Source organism: Erpetoichthys calabaricus, chromosome 1 (assembly GCF_900747795.2).
Source record: "Erpetoichthys calabaricus chromosome 1, fErpCal1.3, whole genome shotgun sequence".
Classification (NCBI taxonomy): Eukaryota; Metazoa; Chordata; class Cladistia; order Polypteriformes; family Polypteridae; genus Erpetoichthys; species Erpetoichthys calabaricus.
Window position 1 is genome coordinate 17,633,648 of NC_041394.2, and position 19,542 is coordinate 17,653,189.

At 43.1% G+C, this 19,542-nt stretch overlaps 2 protein-coding genes across 2 annotated transcripts in view; both read left to right on the plus strand.

Annotated features, from left to right (window-relative positions):
* Positions 1 to 19,542, plus strand: part of sympk (symplekin) — a 581,858-nt gene that overhangs the window by 319,875 nt on the left and 242,441 nt on the right. The window lies entirely within an intron of this gene.
* The window catches only part of zmp:0000000529 (WD repeat-containing protein 20), a 56,317-nt gene that overhangs the window by 9,316 nt on the left and 27,459 nt on the right, over positions 1 to 19,542 (plus strand). The window contains exon 2 of the mRNA XM_028790956.2: positions 15,903 to 16,085. Within this exon, the coding sequence (XP_028646789.1) occupies positions 15,903 to 16,085 (183 nt within the window). The remainder of the gene's footprint in view (positions 1 to 15,902; positions 16,086 to 19,542) is intronic.

Below are 19,542 nucleotides of genomic sequence, written 5' to 3' on the forward strand. Positions count from 1 at the left end.
AAGGCCAAAAAGTTCTATCTTGGTCTCATCAGACCAGAGAATCTTATTTCTCACCATCTCAGAGTCCTTCAGGTGTCTTTTAGCAAACTCCATGCGGGCTGTCATGTGTCTTGCACTGAGGTATGTGTGGAGACAACCAGGCACTGCTCTGTTAATATGGGGTGCTGTGTGTACATTAATGAGGGAAAAAATTAATTGAAATGATTTTAGCAAATGGCTGCAATATGACAAAGAGTGAAAAATTGAAGGGGGTCTGAATACTTTCCGTACCCACTGTATATAATCTTCTTCTATAATACGCTACCGTGGCTGTTCGTTTGTCTGTCCAGGATTTTAAATCACCTGTAGCTCGCAAACCGTTTCACCTATTGACTTGAAATTTGGTACACATATACTACGTGACGTCTACTATCAGCTTTCGGGGTGATGATTTTATTACTCTTTTTATTTTTATTTTATTTTATTGTAGAATCAACTCTCAGCAGCACACAGCAGGGCGGCTGTGCAGCGCATGTGTACGGGCGCCGTTCTCATTCCCTACCACCTTCGCTAAACATTCTTGAAGACTTAAGTGCCAGATTAAGTGAAAGGTTAAAGAAAATGTACTAAGTAATTGCAACACAAACACTGACTTAATCAGTTTTAACGTGAAAAGATGCCGACGAAAGAAGAGAAGCAGCAGGCCGCTAGGGTGGAGAAAAGAAGAGCCGCTCAGGAAGCAGCAAGTGCATCAACCTCTGAGCAAACGAATGCTAAACGTACAGAGAAAGAGGATGAATACTAGGAATGCTCAAGTCAAGTGTTTTCACTGCACGTTATCGTGCAGTGCACCGTTACTGGTATATATATATAAAAGCCAAATGCCATTGACTCACTCATCACGATATCTCCTGAATCATGAGGACTTGGGATTTGAAATTTGGAATGTAGGTTACCCTTGGCTCATAGGTGCTCGCTAAGAAACGGTTTTAAAAATTTTGTCGTCCAAGCGCATTCTGTCCGCATTTCGCGAGAGAACTACCTAACGGATTTAGATCTGGTTGTTTTCTATAATTTGCTTGAACTTTCCAGTTGATTTTGCGACTTCTCTCATCGCACTAAGTACCATAGTTCACTTGTGGTACCAATGTATTTATTTAAATCCAAGAGTGGCTGTGGGCCGAGAGCAGGGGGCGGGGCCTTCCTCATTCACTCACCAGCCTCTGTTTGAGTTGGTCTATGTCTTACCACATGTTGGAGTGCACCTTGCCTCCACTTAGCTAGTGTTACCTGTTTGTTCAGCAGACATTATCATCTAGAGATTGTTAAGGAGTAACGTTTGACATTTTTGAGAGAGTGATCAGAGCTCCATGTGTTTTAGAGGGTAGCTGCTGATTGCCTGAGATATCAGGGCTGTGTGCTTGTCTCCCCACGCGGGGAATGCTCTCCCGTCAGAGCTGAACACGATCAGACATAGTGCCAACGTCTATTGATTTTTAAAGTTTGTCCTGTTTCATTACTATGTGGGTACAGCTAGTATGAGATACGCCCGGAGTTCCTCAAGGCTCTGGATGTTGTAGGACTGTCTTGGCTGACACGCCTCTGCAACATCGCATGGACATCAGGGACAGTGCCTCTGGATTGGCAGACCGGGGTGGTGGTCCCCCTCTTTAAGAAGGGGGATCGGAGGGTGTGTTCCAACTACAGAGGGATCACACTCCTCAGCCTCCCTGGAAAAGTCTATTCAGGGGTCCTGGAGAGGAGGGTCCGTCGGATAGTCGAGCCTCGGATTCAGGAGGAACAGTGTGGTTTTCGTCCTGGTCGCGGAACAGTGGACCAGCTCTATACCCTTAGCAGGGTCCTGGAGGGTGCATGGGAGTTTGCCCAACCAGTCTACATGTGTTTTGTGGACTTAGAAAAGGCATTCGACCGTGTCCCTCGGGGAATCCTGTGGGGGGTACTCCGAGAGTATGGGGTACCGGCCCCCCTGATAAGGGCTGTTCAGTCCCTGTACGATCGGTGCCAGAGCTTGGTCCGCATTGCCGGCAGTAAGTCGAACCCGTTTCCAGTGAGAGTTGGACTCCGCCAGGGCTGCCCTTTGTCACCGATTCTGTTCATAACTTTTATGGACAGAATTTCTAGGCGCAGCCAGGGTGTTGAGGGGGTCCGGTTTGGTGGGCTCAGGATTGGGTCACTGCTTTTTGCAGATGATGTTGTCCTGTTTGCTTCATCAGGCCGTGATCTTCAGCTCTCTCTGGATCGGTTCGCAGCCGAGTGTGAAGCGGCTGGGATGAGAATCAGCACCTCCAAATCCGAGACCATGGTCCTCAACCGGAAAAGGGTGGAGTGCCCTCTCAGGGTTGGTAGCGAGATCCTGCCCCAAGTGGAGGAGTTCAAGTATCTCGGGGTCTTGTTCACGAGTGAGGGAAGAATGGAGCGTGAGATCGACAGGCGGATCGGTGCGGCATCCGCAGTAATGCGGGCGTTGCATCGGTCTGTCGTGGTGAAAAAGGAGCTGAGCCGCAAGGCGAAGCTCTCAATTTACCAGTCGATCTATGTTCCTACCCTCACCTATGGTCATGAGCTATGGGTAGTGACCGAAAGAACGAGATCGCGAATACAAGCGGCTGAAATGAGTTTCCTCCGCAGGGTGTCTGGGCTTTCCCTTAAAGATAGGGTGAGAAGCTCAGTCATCCGGGAGGGGCTCAGAGTAGAGCCGCTGCTCCTCCGCATCGAGAGGAGTCAGATGAGGTGGCTCGGGCATCTGATCAGGATGCCTCCTGGACGCCTCCCTGGTGAGGTGTTCCGGGCATGTCCAACCGGGAGGAGGCCCCGGGGAAGACCCAGGACACGCTGGAGGGACTATGTCTCTCGACTGGCCTGGGAACGCCTTGGGATTCTCCCGGAAGAGCTAGAAGAAGTGGCCGGGGAGAGGGAAGTCTGGGCATCTCTGCTCAAGCTGCTGCCCCCGCGACCCGACCTCAGATAAGCGGGAGACAATGGATGGATGGATGGATATATATATATATATATATATATATATAATGTGTGTATGTGTGTGTGTGTGTATATGTATGTATGTATATATATATAATACTTATATATAGTATAGTATATACAGTATGTATGTGTGTATACTTATATGTAGGCCATATCGGTATAAATATCCAGCATAATTTTTTTTCCCATTGAGATCTGATGTGTTTTCAAATTGTTTCTTTAATTTTTTTGAGCAGTTTATTTGTCCATTTGGTATTTTAATGTGAACTCTTCCTGCTGTAACAATCTATTCCCAAAGTCACAATAAGCCATTTTCTGTAGATATTTAACTGAAGAAGTTTGTGTTTGCTCAAGTATTACAGCCCCACACATTAATACTTTGTCAAGAAGCCTTTTGCTGCAATGACAGCCTTCATTGTTTTGCGATAAGTACAGTGGTGTGAAAAACCATTTGCCCCCTTCCTGATTTCTTATTCTTTTGCATGTTTGTCACACAAAATGTTTCTGATCATCAAACACATTTAACCATTAGTCAAATATAACACAAGTAAACACAAAATGCAGTTTGTAAATGGTGGTTTTTATTATTTAGGGAGAAAAAAAAATCCAAACCTACATGGCCCTGTGTGAAAAAGTAATTGCCCCCTGAACCTAATAACTGGTTGGGCCACCCTTAGCAGCAATAACTGCAATCAAGCGTTTGCGATAACTTGCAATGAGTCTTTTACAGCGCTCTGGAGGAATTTTGGCCCACTCATCTTTGCAAAATTGTTGTAATTCAGCTTTATTTGAGGGTTTTCTAGCATGAACCGCCTTTTTAAGGTCATGCCATAGCATCTCAATTGGATTCAGGTCAGGACTTTGACTAGGCCACTCCAAAGTCTTCATTTTGTTTTTCTTCAGCCATTCAGAGGTGGATTTGCTGGTGTGTTTTGGGTCATTGTCCTGTTGCAGCACCCAAGATCGCTTCAGCTTGAGTTGATGAACAGAGGGCCGGACATTCTCCTTCAGGATTTTTTGGTAGACAGTAGAATTCATGGTTCCATCTATCACAGCAAGCCTTCCAGGTCCTGAAGCAGCAAAACAACCCCAGACCATCACACTACCACCACCATATTTTACTGTTGGTATGATGTTCTTTTTCTGAAATGCTGTGTTCCTTTTACGCCAGATGTAACGGGACATTTGCCTTCCAAAAAGTTCAACTTTTGACTCATCAGTCCACAAGGTATTTTCCCAAAAGTCTTGGCAATCATTGAGATGTTTCTTAGCAAAATTGAGACGAGCCCTAATGTTCTTTTTGCTTAACAGTGGTTTGCGTCTTGGAAATCTGCCATGCAGGCCGTTTTTGCCCAGTCTCTTTCTTATGGTGGAGTCGTGAACACTGACCTTAATTGAGGCAAGTGAGGCCTGCAGTTCTTTAGACGTTGTCCTGGGGTCTTTTGTGACCTCTCGGATGAGTCGTCTCTGCGCTCTTGGGGTAATTTTGGTCGGCTGGCCACTCCTGGGAAGGTTCACCACTGTTCCATGTTTTTGCCATTTGTGGATAATGGCTCTCACTGTGGTTCGCTGGAGTCCCAAAGCTTTAGAAATGGCTTTATAACCTTTACCAGACTGATAGATCTCAATTACTTCTGTTCTCATTTGTTCCTGAATTTCTTTGGATCTTGGCATGATGTCTAGCTTTTGAGGTGCTTTTGGTCTACTTCTCTGTGTCAGGCAGCTCCTATTTAAGTGATTTCTTGATTGAAGCAGGTGTGACAGTAATCAGGCCTGGGGGTGGCTACGGAAATTGAGCTCAGGTGTGATACACCACAGTTAGGTTATTTTTTAACAAGGGGGCAATTACTTTTTCACACAGGGCCATGTAGGTTTGGATTTTTTTTCTCCCTAAATAATAAACACCATCATTTAAAAACTGCATTTTGTGTTTACTTGTGTTATATCTGACTAATGGTTAAATGTGTTTGATGATCAGAAACATTTTGTGTGACAAACATGCAAAAGAATAAGAAATCAGGAAGGGGGCAAATAGTTTTTCACACCACTGTATATCCCAGTTTTGCACATTCTTCAGGAGGGATTCTTCCTAATTCTTCTTGGCAGAATTGGTCCTCTAGTTTGGTGGGATAGCACCTCTGGACAGCAGTTTTCAAATAGTGCCACAGATTCTCAACAGGGTGAAGATCACAGCTTGGACGTGGCCATTTCAGAACATTCACCTTTCTGTTTCTGAGCCATTCCAGTGTTGCTTTGGCCTTATGCTTAGGGTCCTTGTCTTGTTGAAAGATTCATCTTCTCCTGAGTCGCAGGTTCATAGCACACCAGAAAATGTACACCTTTCAATTTTTCTGTCCATCCATTGTCCCTTCAATTCTGACAAGATTCCCAGTCACAGAACATGTAAAGCGTCCCCGTAGCATGACACTGCCACCACCATATTTCACCCTGAGGTCTGGTGTCTCTTGAGGCCTGGGCAGTGTTAGTTTCACACCACACATACCTCTTTGAAGTTTGGCCAAATAGTTCCATTTTGGTCTCCTACAACCTTCTCCCACATCTTAACTGGGTGTTTCTCATGCTTTGCAGCAAATGCCATCTGTGCTTTTATGTGGACCTTCTTAAGGAATGGCTTCTTTCTTGCTACCCTCCCACGGAGGCCTGTTTTATGGAGAGCTCTTCAAATTCTGGACCCCTGCACCTTAACTCCAGCTACAGGCAAAGTGCATTGCAGACTTCTGAGAGTGATGGTTGGATTTTTAGTTGACGTCCTGCTCTGATGTTTAGTTTTGAGGGACGGCTTGTCTGAGTAAGAGTCTGGGTGCTGTTGTGAACTTTCCAGTTTCTGATGATGGACCCAACACTGCACAACTGGACATTCAAACTCTTTGATATTTTTGTGTAGTTATTTCCTGCCTTGTGTATGTCAATGACTTTGTTTCTCACATCAGTAGATGCTCCTTTGTCTCTTCATTTTAAAGTGATTGTCCAACAAAGACTATGGCCTTACAAAGGGGGGCTTTTTATATTCAGAGAGAAGAAAGGACTCACAAGTCATGTTATTTTTCCATCCATCCATCCATTGTCCAACCTAACCACAGGGTCACGGGGGTCTGCTGGAGCCAATCCCAGCCAACACAGGGCTCAAGGCAGGAAACAAACCCTGGGCAGGGCACCAGCCCACCGCAGGGCACACACGTTTTCCATCACCTTTATATCTTGATGAAATCCTTTCCTATACTCATCGCTGACATTGCCCAGATTTGGTGGAAAAAAGTCGAGATGAGAATGTAAAAAAGGCGTCTTCAGTGACATTCGGGCTCCCATAAGCTGATACGCTTTCAGCAGGTTCTCCACAAGCTCCGTATAATTCTCTGCTCTGTGTCTGCCAAGAAAATTCTTTCAAATGAGGGTGCTGATTCAGTTGGCTTCAGTTTCCTTTTGAACTCATTGTCAAGCATCAGTTCACCGATTTCAGGGCCAACAAAAACACCTTCCTTAATTTTGGCTTCACTTTTCTCGAGACCAAACTTATTTCTTAAATGCTGAAACGCATCGCCTTTACTGTCCATCGCCTTGACAAAATTTTCAAAGTAATGGCGAATCTAACAAACAAAATGTCCTGAAATGCAATGTTATGTTTAACAGTAAAACCTCGACCTACTGCACCGTCATGTCTGAGTTGTGTCATTATGCTTTAGAGTCATATAAGACCTGGTAGTCAGTAACACATTTTCTTTGCTAATTAAAAATGTAATACCGTTTTTACTTGTGTAAGACGCGCACCCTAATTTTTACAAAGAAAATCGCGAAAAAAATTTTCCCCGTGTACGACGCGCATTGTGATTGTATAGGAAGCGTTTAGGGCACGTTTTCCGTGAAATGTCCTTCTGTTTTTGTTGCATGACGAAAGAGCGAGCAAGAGAGAGAGACAGCGAGCGAGCGAGTGAGAGAGCCCAAGCAGAAGAAGTAAACATTACAGAAAAAAATTTCCTTGTGTATGACGCGCACCTGATTTTCGGGAAAAAATGTGTGCATGGTACACACGTAAATCCGGTAATTTTTAAATAAAATTAATAATGACAAGGTAAGCAACTCGCATCTGTTAGTAACGTGTGGCAAATTTCTTTTATCTCAATGGCATCCCTAGTGGAATTATTGGTATTTATCAAAATGGTTATCCGCCTTTACTGTCCAGTCACCCTAGTTGTCCAAAACCTGGAACATCATAACTAAAAAAACGGGACGTGCGTGACGAAAACAGCTTTCAGATTTGCAGTCAGCAAGTAAAACCTGTTAAAGTAAAGGTGAAAGACTCCCAGTAGCAAAATGCTTGTTGACCAGTGTTATGACTGTCACCTTTGTGTCATTTGTGTAAACCCTGGAGCTTCCAAAGAGGCAAACACAAACTTTGGAGTTTTGTCTTCTTCAGTTCCATATCTACAGAAAATGGTTTATTGTGACTTGGGAAATGTATTGTTACAGCATAAGACTTCACATTCAAAAAATACTGACTAGATAAATATGTGGACATATCTTTAGTCATGCAGAAAATGATGATGACAACGACTTTCAAGGGGATTGAATACTTTTGCACACCATTATAATTAATTGCCTAATGCTTGCTGGGACAGGTTCCAGCTTCCCTGTGACCCTTCTCTGGATAGATGGGTTTAGAAAATGGACAGATGGATGGATGGAAGTGTGTAGAGACAATTAAAATGCAAAAAGAGAAGGAGGGAAGTTTTTAAATGCAATATTAAGATCCAATGATTTTGTTGCCCGTCTGTCTCTATTGCTGTGGGCTTCACTTGACCCGTCCTGTTGGTCAGCGTTTGAGGGCACTGCCACACACATGGAAGAAATGCAATACCAGTTTTTTTTTATTCCAGCAAAAGAGAAGCTAAGCAAAATGACCCCTTTTATTGGCTAACTAAAAAGATTACAATATGCAAGCGTTTGAGGCAGCTCAGGCCCCTTCTTCAGGCAAGATGCAAATTCTCTGCCGTCATCGAAGGCACAAGGGAGACACACAACACTGTCCTTGGCAGCTGCTGTTCTGCATTGAGCAAAACTGTAAAATCGGCTCCTGCAGTGCTTGGCATACATTTTCTTTTTTTTTTTTCTTTTTTTTTTGGTCTGATATCTTTACTATATGCCAGAGAACTGGCTGGCAAGACTGGAACAGAGGAAACACCTACAGTTCTAACGCTATCAATAGGCAACTGTTCCCTGAGAAATAAGCTGGAACCAAATACAACCTGTTAATTTCAGTGGGCGGACTAAATAAGTGTAATCATAAACATGATAGTAAGAGGATGGCGTGGTGGCTCTGGAGTCCTTGGTGTAAATCTCTGCCCTGGCACTCTTCTTCTTATGTCTGCATGGGTTTATCTCTGGGTGTTTGAATGCCAGCATCAGTGAGCGCACCCGGTTTAAGGTTATATGGGGTCTGAGCCTGTCCTGGCAGCGCTGGGTGAAAAGCATTAAACAGCCCTGGCAAGAGGGCAACTTTACTTCAGGCCAGCTAGAGATGGTATACTTAAGGTCACTGCAGTTCTTGGAGGCATAAGCTGCTGGAAAGGGTCCTCCATCCATCCCTCAGTCCTGGGCCCTTATTTCCAGCTGGAGGCAGTCGTAGTCATAGCCCAGTCTTTTAATGTCCGCTTCCAGGTCTCAGCATCAGGTATTATGTTGTTGTCCTCTTTCCTGCTTGTCCTGAATGCTCCAGGTGAGAGCTTGCCTGGTAATCTTTGAAGTGACCTTGTGAGGTTTATGGCTATTCCATCCACATTATCTTCTCGCCAATGCTTCCTCTTCCAGCTGCTGATCCATCTTCTGCCACAGATCTTTGCTTCTGATGGTGTCGGGCCAAGTGGATCTGTAAAATTATGCAGATGTTGATGAAGATCTGGTGCTTTTTAATAGTTGTTGTGGTCTTCCATGTCTGTTTAATAGGATTATCAGTTTTTAACTTGGTAGCCTTGGAGCTTCTTATAAAAGAAAACAACATCACATACAAGTAACTTAAGTGCAGCCACATACAGTGCCCTCCATCATGCTTGGGCAAAGACACATTTTTCCTTGATTAGCCCCTCTGCTCCACAGTTTTAAAATTACAAATCAAACAACTCGGACATTCTGAATAAAGTGCACATTTCAGACTTTCATTTAAGGGGATTTGCAGATATTTCGGTCCCACCATGTAGAAATGACATTACTTTATCTACATGGCACCCCCATTTCTGGGCACTATAATGTTTGGACACAGCAATGGCAGGTCTCTTAAAGCCATCATTTTTTAGTCCTTTGTCACATATCCCTTGCATCCAATGACTGCTTGAAGTCTGCGATTCATAGACATCACCATGTGCTGAGGGTCTTCTCTGGTGATGCTCTGCTTAAGCCTCTAATGCAGCCATTTTCAGCTCCGGCTTGTTTCGAGTGGGCTTGTCCCTTTAAGTTTTCTCTTCAGCAGATGGAAGGCCTGTGCAATTGGATTTAAATCAGGCGACTGGCTTGGCCATTCAAAAAATTTCAGTTTTTTAGCTTTGAAGATCTCCAGTGTTGCCTCAGCAGTGTGTTTGGCTCATTATTTTGTTGTAGAATCAAGTGCCTTCCAATGAGTTTGGAGACATTTACTGGAACTTGAGCAGATGACATTTCTGTACACCTTAGAATTCATTGTGCCACTGACGTCAGCAGTTCCATCATCAATGAAGAGAAGTGTGCCAGGACCTGTGGTAGCCATACATGCCCAAGCCATAACACCACCAGCACTGCCATGTTTAACAGATGAGGTGGTCTGCTTTGGATCTTGGGTAGTTCCTTTTCATCTTCACACCTTGCTCTCACCATCACTCTGATGAGGTTCATCTTTGTCTCGTCTTTCCACAAGACCTTTTCCCAGAATTCTGCGGGCTCTTTGAAGTCTTTTTTCACGAACTGCAATCTGGCCATCCTGTTTCTATGGTTTGCAACTTGCAGGTGTGTCCTCTGTGTTTCTGTTCATGAAGGCTTCTACAGATAGTCGCCTCTGACACATCCACATTTGCCTCCTGAAAACTGTTTCTGATCTGTCAGACAGGCTTTTGGGGGCATTTCTTCTGTTATCAGTAGTGGAGGTCTTCCTTGGTCTACCAGTCCCATTGCGATTACTGAGCTATCCATCCATCCATCCTGAAGAAGGGGCCTGAGTTAACTCAAAAGCTTGCATATTCTAATCCTTTTAGTTGGCCAATAAAAGGTGTCATTTTGCTTGACTTTTTTTTTTGGTTCTTTATTTCGCCTTATACAATTTCTTGTATTAGGAATTTGTTAGTTTTCGCATACCCCTTGGGGTCAGCGCACAGGGTCAGCCATTGTACAGTTCCCCTGGAGCAATTACAGGTTAAGGGTCTTGGTCAAGGGCCCAGCAGAGTAGGATCTCCTTTGGCAGTGACAGGGATTTGAACCGGCAACCTTCTGGATCCCAACACCGATCCTTAGCCTCAGAGCCACCACTCTGCCCCAATATATGTTGAATGAGTGTGAATTGTGGAATTGCAACGGCAAATTTAGAACACACGGAGGGTGAGGAGCAAATGCGCTCTCTCCGCTCTCTCTCACTGCTATAAATGTCACGTTCTTTCTTAGCCAAATATGTACCTTGTGTGTAAAGAATGCTGATGAGATATGAAACATAACCAGTAGTCAATGTGCAGGCTGCCAGTTAAATAGTGAATAAGCTACTCTTTGCGGTTTATATATTTGTAAATCTCGTTCTGAAGGAGTCCATTCCTCACCAGCCATGAACCTCACCGCACGTCATTGATATTCAACCGCGCACACGGCCCTCTCACCTCTCAGTCTTGTGAATGCTTTTGTCAGACACAGTTCCTGCTCCCTCAGTTCTTATATATTTTTACGTTTTCATCACTTTAAGTTCCCAATTAAATAAGACCTATTATGTCCAAATCTTATTGAAGAATTTCATCATGAAGGGTTGTCAACAGTAAAAATGAATACATGGGCAATCCCAGCACCGAGAAACGATGAAGTCAAACGAATTAATGCCAAAAATGGCGATCGGTTACACAGCAATTGGCTAAATGCATATCGATAAACTATGCTGAAACAGTTGGTGGTGATTGTACAGAAGATGAAAACATCAACTTACAATATCACGAAGAATATCTACAAATGTTAGCACCATCCAGTCTTATCACGCAGAATATCTACAAACGTTAATACCATCCAGTCTTATCACGAAGAATATCTACAAACGTTAACACCATCCAGTCTTATCACGAAGAATATCTACAAACGTTAGCACCATCCAGTCTTATCACGAAGAATATCTACAAACGTTAACACCATCCAGTCTTATCACGAAGAATATCTACAAACGTTAACACCATCCAGTCTTATCACGAAGAATATCTACAAACGTTAGCACCATCCAGTCTTATCACGAAGAATATCTACAAACGTTAGCACCATCCAGTCTTATCACGAAGAATATCTACAAACGTTAACACCATCCAGTCTTATCACGAAGAATATCTACAAACGTTAACACCATCCAGTCTTATCACGAAGAATATCTACAAACGTTAACACCATCCAGTCTTATCACGAAGAATATCTACAAACGTTAACACCATCCAGTCTTCCACCGCATGAATTACTGTAGAAAGGAGGATGTATCCAAGAAAGGTAATGTAGTACATCTCCCACAGATCACATCTTGAGGTCTTGATATGCCATTTGTATTAAAACGTTAACATTTTCTGGTTTGAATAGCTTTTGCAAAGATAACTAACAAATCTCAGAGCCAAACATTTGAAAAAGTCATTTTATTTAATAGAGAGAAAGAAATTAAATTCACTCACGAGCAGTTATACGTTGTATTGTCACGATGAACGTCCAAACATAGAAGCAAGATTCAATGCGATATTGATGAAAATGTAATTGAAAAAATTGTTTTTACTGAAGTTTTACAGTAAAAGTGTAAGTTTAAAAAGTTTTTGGGTGTTAATTTCAAAGCCAAACAGAACGAAATCGTATTACACAACGAATGACTCAATGCAACATGAAACATAATTTACTTTCAATTTATTATGGTTTAGTATTTTTTTTTAATATGGTTAATTACTCACTGTAATGTAAAATAGTTCTATTATGCATATGTAATTAATAATAATTCCCGTGAAAATGACAATCTGTTTAAATTGTACATCCGCTTCCCCATACAGCAGAGCTGTAAAGAGTCTAGTGCGTAGTGCTGGCCCGGGGGTTGGCGAGCAAAGTGAACATAGGAAAGCCCACCAGTAGTAATAATAAAAAAAAAAAGAAACCACTCCCTCAGTGTGTTTAAGAAGCATTAGAAGACTCTATTTTTTTTTTTTTTGTTTGGTGGATTTCTAACTGATATTAGCTGTTAGGCTTTTATAATTAGGTATTGGGTATCACATCCTAGTGAGCTGAATGACTTCCGGTCTGTCGCTCTGACGTCACATGTGATGAAGACCATGGAGCGGCTGCTGCTTCACCACCTGAGGCCAAAGATCCGCCACGCCCTTGGCCCTCTGCTGTTTGCATACCAGGAGAAGGTGGGAGCGGAAGATGCCATCATCTACCCTGTATATGCTAAACCGTTCCATCTCCCACTTGGACAGAGGCAGTGGTGCAGTAAGAATTATGTTTCTGGACTTCTCTAGCACCTTTAACACCATCCAGCCTCTGCTCCTTAGGGACAAGCTGACAGAGATGGGAGTAGATTCATATCTGGTGGCATGGATTGTGGACTATCTTACAGACAGACCTCAGTATGTGCGTCTCTGGAACTGCAGGTCTGACATTGTGGTCAGCAGCACAGGAGCGCCGCAGGGGACTGTATTTTCTCCGGTTCTGTTCAGCCTATATACATCGAACTTCCAATACAACTTGGAGTCCTGCCACGTGTAAAAGTTCACTGATGACACTGCTATCGCGGGCTACATCAGGAGTGGGCAGGAGGGAGGAGGAGGAGTATAGGAACCTAATCAAGCACTTTGTTAAATGGTGCAACTCAAACCACCTATAACTGAACACCAGCAAAACAAAGGAGCTGGTGGTGGATTTTAGGAGGCCCAGACCCCTCATGGACCCCGTGATCATCAGAGGTGACTGTGTGCAGAGGGTGCAGACCTATAAATACCTGGGAGTGCAGCGGGATGATAAATTGGACTGGACTGCCAATACTGATGCTGTGTGCAAGAGAGGACAGAGCCGACTATACTTCCTTAGAAGGTTGGTGTCCTTCAACATTTGCAATAAGATGCTGCAGATGTTCTTTCAGACGGTTGTGGCTAGCGCCCTCTTCTATAGGGCGGTGTGCTGGAGAGGCAGCATAAAGAAGAGGAATGCCTCATGCCTGGACAAACTGGTGAGCAAGGCAGGATCTGTTGTAGGCACGGAGCTGGACAGTTTGACATCTGTGGCAGAGCGACGGGCACTGAGCAGGCTCCTGTCAATCATGGAGAATCCACTGCATCCACTAAACAGGATCCTCTCCTGACAGAGGAGCAGCTTCAGCGACAGACTGCTGTCACTGTCCTGCTCCACTGACAGACTGAGGAGATCGTTCCTCCATCACACTGTGCGACTGTTCAATTCCACTCGGGGGTTGGGGGTAAACGTTAACATTATAAAGTTATTGTCTGTTATACCTACATTGTTATCACTCTTTAATTTAATATTGTTTTTTATCAGTATGCTGCTGCTGGAGTATGTGAATTTCCCCTTGGGATTACTAAAGTATCTATCTATCTATCTATCTATCTATCTATCTATCTATCTATCTATCTATCTATCTATCTATCTATCTATCTATCTATCTATCTATCTATCTATCTATCTATCTATCTATCTATCTATCTATCTATCTATCTATCTATCTATCTATCTATCTATCTATCTATCTATCTATCTATCTATCTATCTATCTATCTATGCTGAATTTTGTTCTGAGCTCATCGCTTGTGGAGGTAAATTTTGTACTTTCGTCTTGTAACACTTGTTTCCCAAACAGTACCCCAGATTGATGTTTGCCTGTATTTGATTAATAAAATGTATTAATCTCAAGGTAATGCAATGAGAAGTCAAGCAAAATTACACCTTTTATTGGTTAACTGAACAGATTATGGTATTCAGGCTTTCAGGGCAACTCTGGCCTCTTCTTTTAGGCAGTTTAAAATTCAGATGCATACAGCATCAGAAACGTAAAAAGCAAGAATTCAGCCTCACAGGACAGATAATACAGTCAGTTCATCGATGACTCAGTTGCTAAGGAAATGAAAATACAGGGTGACTCAAAATTATGTTCACACTAATGGTACTGCTATGTATATATAGTTTTTGTGGACAATGTATGTGCCACATATGGTCCATGTGTTGAACATGATGGCAAACAAGTTGAGACATTCCTGTAAATCATCTTACACATATGAAATATGTTTTGTGAATAAATTGTTTCCACCATTCAAATGTTAATATAATTCTGACACTCCCTGTACATAAATAAATGTATATTGCACAGATATTTCAAAATGAACTTAACAAGTAAACCTGGGAGGAAGAAATAAAATCCCTGATAGCAGTGGGCAGAAAAGACCCCCAGAGGTGCTTCTTAGCACACCGTGATGGAATGAGCCTGTGGCTAAAAGTGCTCCAAGAGAGCGCCTCCTGGAGAGGGGATTTTTCATGATAGAATTCAATTTGTCATCATCCTGTTTTCCGCAACCCCTTCCACTGTGTCCAGGGTTGGCCCTGTGAAGGTGCAGGTTTTCCTGATAGATTTGTTCAGGCGTTTTGCTCCAGCAAGCTGCTGGAAATGTTCTGCCAGTCCATAGTATCCAGTGTAGTGCTCAGGTTGTTTCCCCAGGAGACTGCAGCATAGAACACCACACTGGCTACTATGGGCTGGTAGAACATTTCCAGTAGCCTGCTGCACACATCAGAAGACGTGAGTCTCCTTAGCAAGTCCTGTCTGCTCTGGCCCTTCTTGTGTTGTCAGACCAGTCCAGTTTGTTGTTCATATGAATCCCCAGGTACTTGTAGCTCTGCACATTTGCACATCCTCCCCCTGAATGGTAACTGGTCTCAGAGGCTTCTTGGCACACCTGAAGTCCACCACCAGCTCTTTTTTATTGCTGATGTTTAGTTGCAGGGTGTTTGTTGCCCCTGCACCACAAGACCAAGGCATCTACACCGTCCCTTTACACTGACTTGTCTCCATTATTAATGCAGCCCATGATGAATGAGTCATCTGAACATTTCTGTAGATGGCAAGTGCTGGTATTGTACTGGAAGTCCATTGTGTAGACAGGACAGTTCCCTGAGGTGCTCCAGTATTACACACCACCATTTCTGACACACTCAGCATCACAAACGTCTGCCTGTTGGTCAGGTAGTCCGTATCAAGATGCAAAGCCTTGAGCTTTTTTACCCAGTCGATGTGGCATAATGGTGTTAAAAAGACTGGAAATTGGAAATTATGTTCACCGCTTTTGAAAGTCACTTTGGATAAAAACGTCTGCTAAGCAAATAAATATTTAAATGTCCCCCAGATGTTTGAATGTATTTGAATATTCATAGCCCTTCACTTTTTACAAATTTTCTTATGTTGCAGCCTTAGGCAAAAACCATAGAAATTCATTTTTTTGGGTTCTCCCCACCCCCCCAACTTCCTAAAATTCTATTTTCATGTTGTCATTCTGGCATAGTAAGTGTTGCTCGATGAGAGGAAAATATTAATTTAAACAATTTTAACATCAGGCTGCAACAAAACAAAAAGAGAAATAAAGTGAAGGGGTCTCAGTCCTTCCTGAAGGCATTTTTAATTAACCAGATGCGCTTTAGGTGGCAACTCCAATTCACTGTGCTTTCTTTTTCTGTTGCAGGCCGTCGATCTTAGCAAACCAATTGACAAGCGGATTTACAAGGGGACTCAACCCACATGTCACGACTTTAACCAGTTCTCTGCCACCGCAGATAGCGTCTCCCTCATCGTGGGCTTCTCCGCTGGACAGGTGCAGTACCTGGACCCCATTAAGAAGGAGACGAGCAAGCTGTTCAATGAGGAGGTGAGCAAGTGAGCAGCAAGGAGTGCACTGCTAAATCAGGTGGTCTTCTTTTATTGTGCATTGTCTTTTATGTCCACGTCTCATTGTGATAGAAGGCACTGCTCTATTGTGTCTGTCACTGGGGTGGAGAGTAGTGATAAGCGAACTCCACGGTGATCGGAGAAATCACAGAAGTGTTCACGAATATCGCCACATTCTGCGAAATGCGTTGAAATCAATGGGGAAGGACTAACTGGACTAGATTTGACTGGATTGTAATGGGATAATCATTGTTAAAGTGTCCCTAAGGGCTGGGGAAATGTCTGCTAACTCTATTGGACCGATAATTGGGGCCGAAAAAGGTGACCTGAGTCGTGCGGCAGCAGTGCCATCCACTGGACTACCGTGCCTCTGTGAGATCAAAGAGAAAGAACGCAGTCAAAGATGTGCAATCATGTATTTCATGAAAGCAAAGTGGAAATACTGAAATCGTAGTCAAAAGTCAGGAAAAAATATGTAGGTCTTTAGAAAGCAGAAGATTCAAAGTGGCGTGTCATGATTGAAGCCGATGGCTCGTTCTGTTTTTTTGAAGTCGTGTCGAAGGCTCTCCAAATTGTCCGTGCTGAAGCTTTGCACTGTTTCTTCTATCAAAAAGATAGAAACGTCTTGTAAACGGTAATAAATCTTTCGGTATTATTGTTATTACTTAGAGTCTTCTGTGTTTGGGGGCGTCAGGCTCGTTCAAGGTTTGTTTTTTTTAGCTCCATGTGGCTAATTATGCATACACTAGCTGTGTAAGCTTATGCTGTGAAATGAGCAGGCTCCTAGAAACCATGGATTCTCGCACTACAATCAATCAATCACATTGGTTGTGTATTAGTGGCTAAGCGAGTTTTTCTCTACTTGGGAGGTTTCTTGTTGCCGATGTGCTCACCTCACTTGTGTATTAGCGGCTAAGCGAGTTTCTGTTTTCTTGGTGGTTTCACTTTGGTGCCAGAGTTGCTTTCTTTAAGCTTCATGGGCTGCCCCGCACTTCCGGGCCGGACAGACAGACACACACACTTCCAAGCATAGACGTTTATAATATAAGACTAGCTGTGTAAGCAGGTTGAGGAGATCGTTCCTCCCCCAAACTATGCGACTCTTTAATTCCACCCAGGGGGGTAAACGTTAACATTTAACATTATACATAGTTATTGTCTGTTTTTCACCTGCATTATTATCACTCTTTAATTTAATATTATTTATTGTATCAGTATGCTGCTGCTGAAGAATGTGAATTTCCCATTAGGATTAATAAAGTTATCTATCTATCTAAGCCCGTGTTGGAAAAATCAAATGGTCCTAGAAAGTATTGAAATGTACAGATGTCAGGTAATTAAAATGAACTACTCTGGGCGTCTCTCTCCTAGGAGGTTTTGTTTTGCCGATGTGCTCACATTGTTTATGCGTTAGCGGCGGGAGGAAAAGTAAAGGGGATACCGGTTTACAGATGTGCTCGCCACACTTCTGTATTAGTGGCTAAGCGAGTTTCTGTTTCCTCGGAGGTGGAGCTCTTACCCCGAGTCCACCTGTCACTTCCAGGTCAGACAGACAGACACTAACACTTCCACACGTAGACATTTATATTTATATATATATATATATATATATATATATATATATATATACTAGCCATCTGTGCCCAACTACGTTGCGCGTGTTAAAGTTGTCTGTGACGGGCTCCCTGTTTAAATGTGGCTGCCGGTCGTGAACTGGGCCCTTCGTCGCACAGCATTATGATTTTTTATAAGGGAAACAAAATTACAAAAGAAAACCCTTGGACATTGATTCGATAGGACCGGCCTACTCGGAATCACTGTCCGAATAGTAATCATGTGGTGGTGTAGGAGCATTTCTGCTCCTCTACGTTCACAGTCCGTCTCGTTTTCACGACGCTGTTGTTTCCTCTCACAATCTCTTCTCAACCTTTCTCCAATCTCGCAGGTTGCTTTGTGGCAATCCAAAGAGTAAGGCAATATACACGGAGCAATGGTTATAAAAGGGGGACACTTAGGTATCCAGGCTCTTTAAAGCATAAATAGGGATCACTTCACTGACATGTGAGCAAGCCACAGTACAGTACAACACTGAGACACGCAGCACTCGCCGGCTACAACGTAACAATAATAATTTCCGGAATGTGCTGTTACGTTGTCATTCATTTTACCCACTGTCTTTCTTTCATCCATATGTTACGTAGGCACGTACCTTTTATCTTCGGCAATCTCATTCTCTAACCAGGCCTCAGCAGCTAACCAGCGTAACACTGTCCACCACCCCTTTCGTTATTCCGGCACATTGACATCCGTGAGTAACAACAACGTACTAAACTGGAAGGTGGTCTACGCATGTGTGGAATTCGTGGACAAACAAAGATCAAGATCCAAATAAAGATTATATATAAAGATACTAGACATTAAGCCCATTACAATAACGGGCGCTAGAACAGTAGTGCATAAACATTAGTAGGAACAGTCTATATTAAATGGCAAGGGACCTTGACCTCATTCCGTTTGTCTTAATTTTTTTTTGTCAAAAATATTTTTGCAAGAAGCCTAAAGTAAAATGATAATAAAAATAAAATAGAAATGTATATGACAATACAGTAAGTATAATTAATATTACATTTATCCTCTCCTCTGTGGCTGTTTGAAGATCTCTTATCCTGCCTCTCTTTATTTTAGCTTGCTGTGGCGTCTCTACAGCAAGTACTGTGCAGTATTTTAATCTGTGGTGGCATGGAGCTGATTATTGTGTGTGTGGCATCTCCCCAGCAACGGATTTTATGTGCGCGAAAATAAATCTAATTTTAAAAGTCATCCTATTGTAATATCATGAAAATTCGTATATTTAGGAAAACCCCTTCAACGACTGACACTTTACACTTTACCAGGCCAAGTTTTTTAATCGCAAATCTGACATCCTCAGAGAACACTTACACAACAACAAACACTAATCCCACCTCTTTGGGGAAGCTAGTCTCCGCGTCTCAGTACCCAATTGGATTTTTCATGCCTTCTGTTTTAGGTGTTCCTTCATTTCCCGAAATCCGATTGGATTGGCCGCGCGATATTTTATAGGTCCCGCCCTCTCTGTCTTGTGTGACGCGTCAGGCGGCCTTTGAAGCATCTGCTAGAGGCTGGTGACTCTGCCACTCATTCCGCCCTTCCCTGTACTTCCGCCTTGTCCGTAATATGCGTTTAATTTTCTGTCACAACAGTGGGCAATCAGCAGAGTCTCCCCAGGAACTGATGTAATGTGTGGCGTGTACCTGATAATCGTGGCTGTAGCATCTCTCCACCAAGTACTGTGCAGTTCCCCAGCAAGTATTTTAATCTGTGCTGGCGTGCAGTTGACTATTGTATGTGTGGCGTCTCCCCTGCAATGGATTTTATGTGCGCAGCCGCGACTATCCGATCAGCACTGTCCCCAGCAA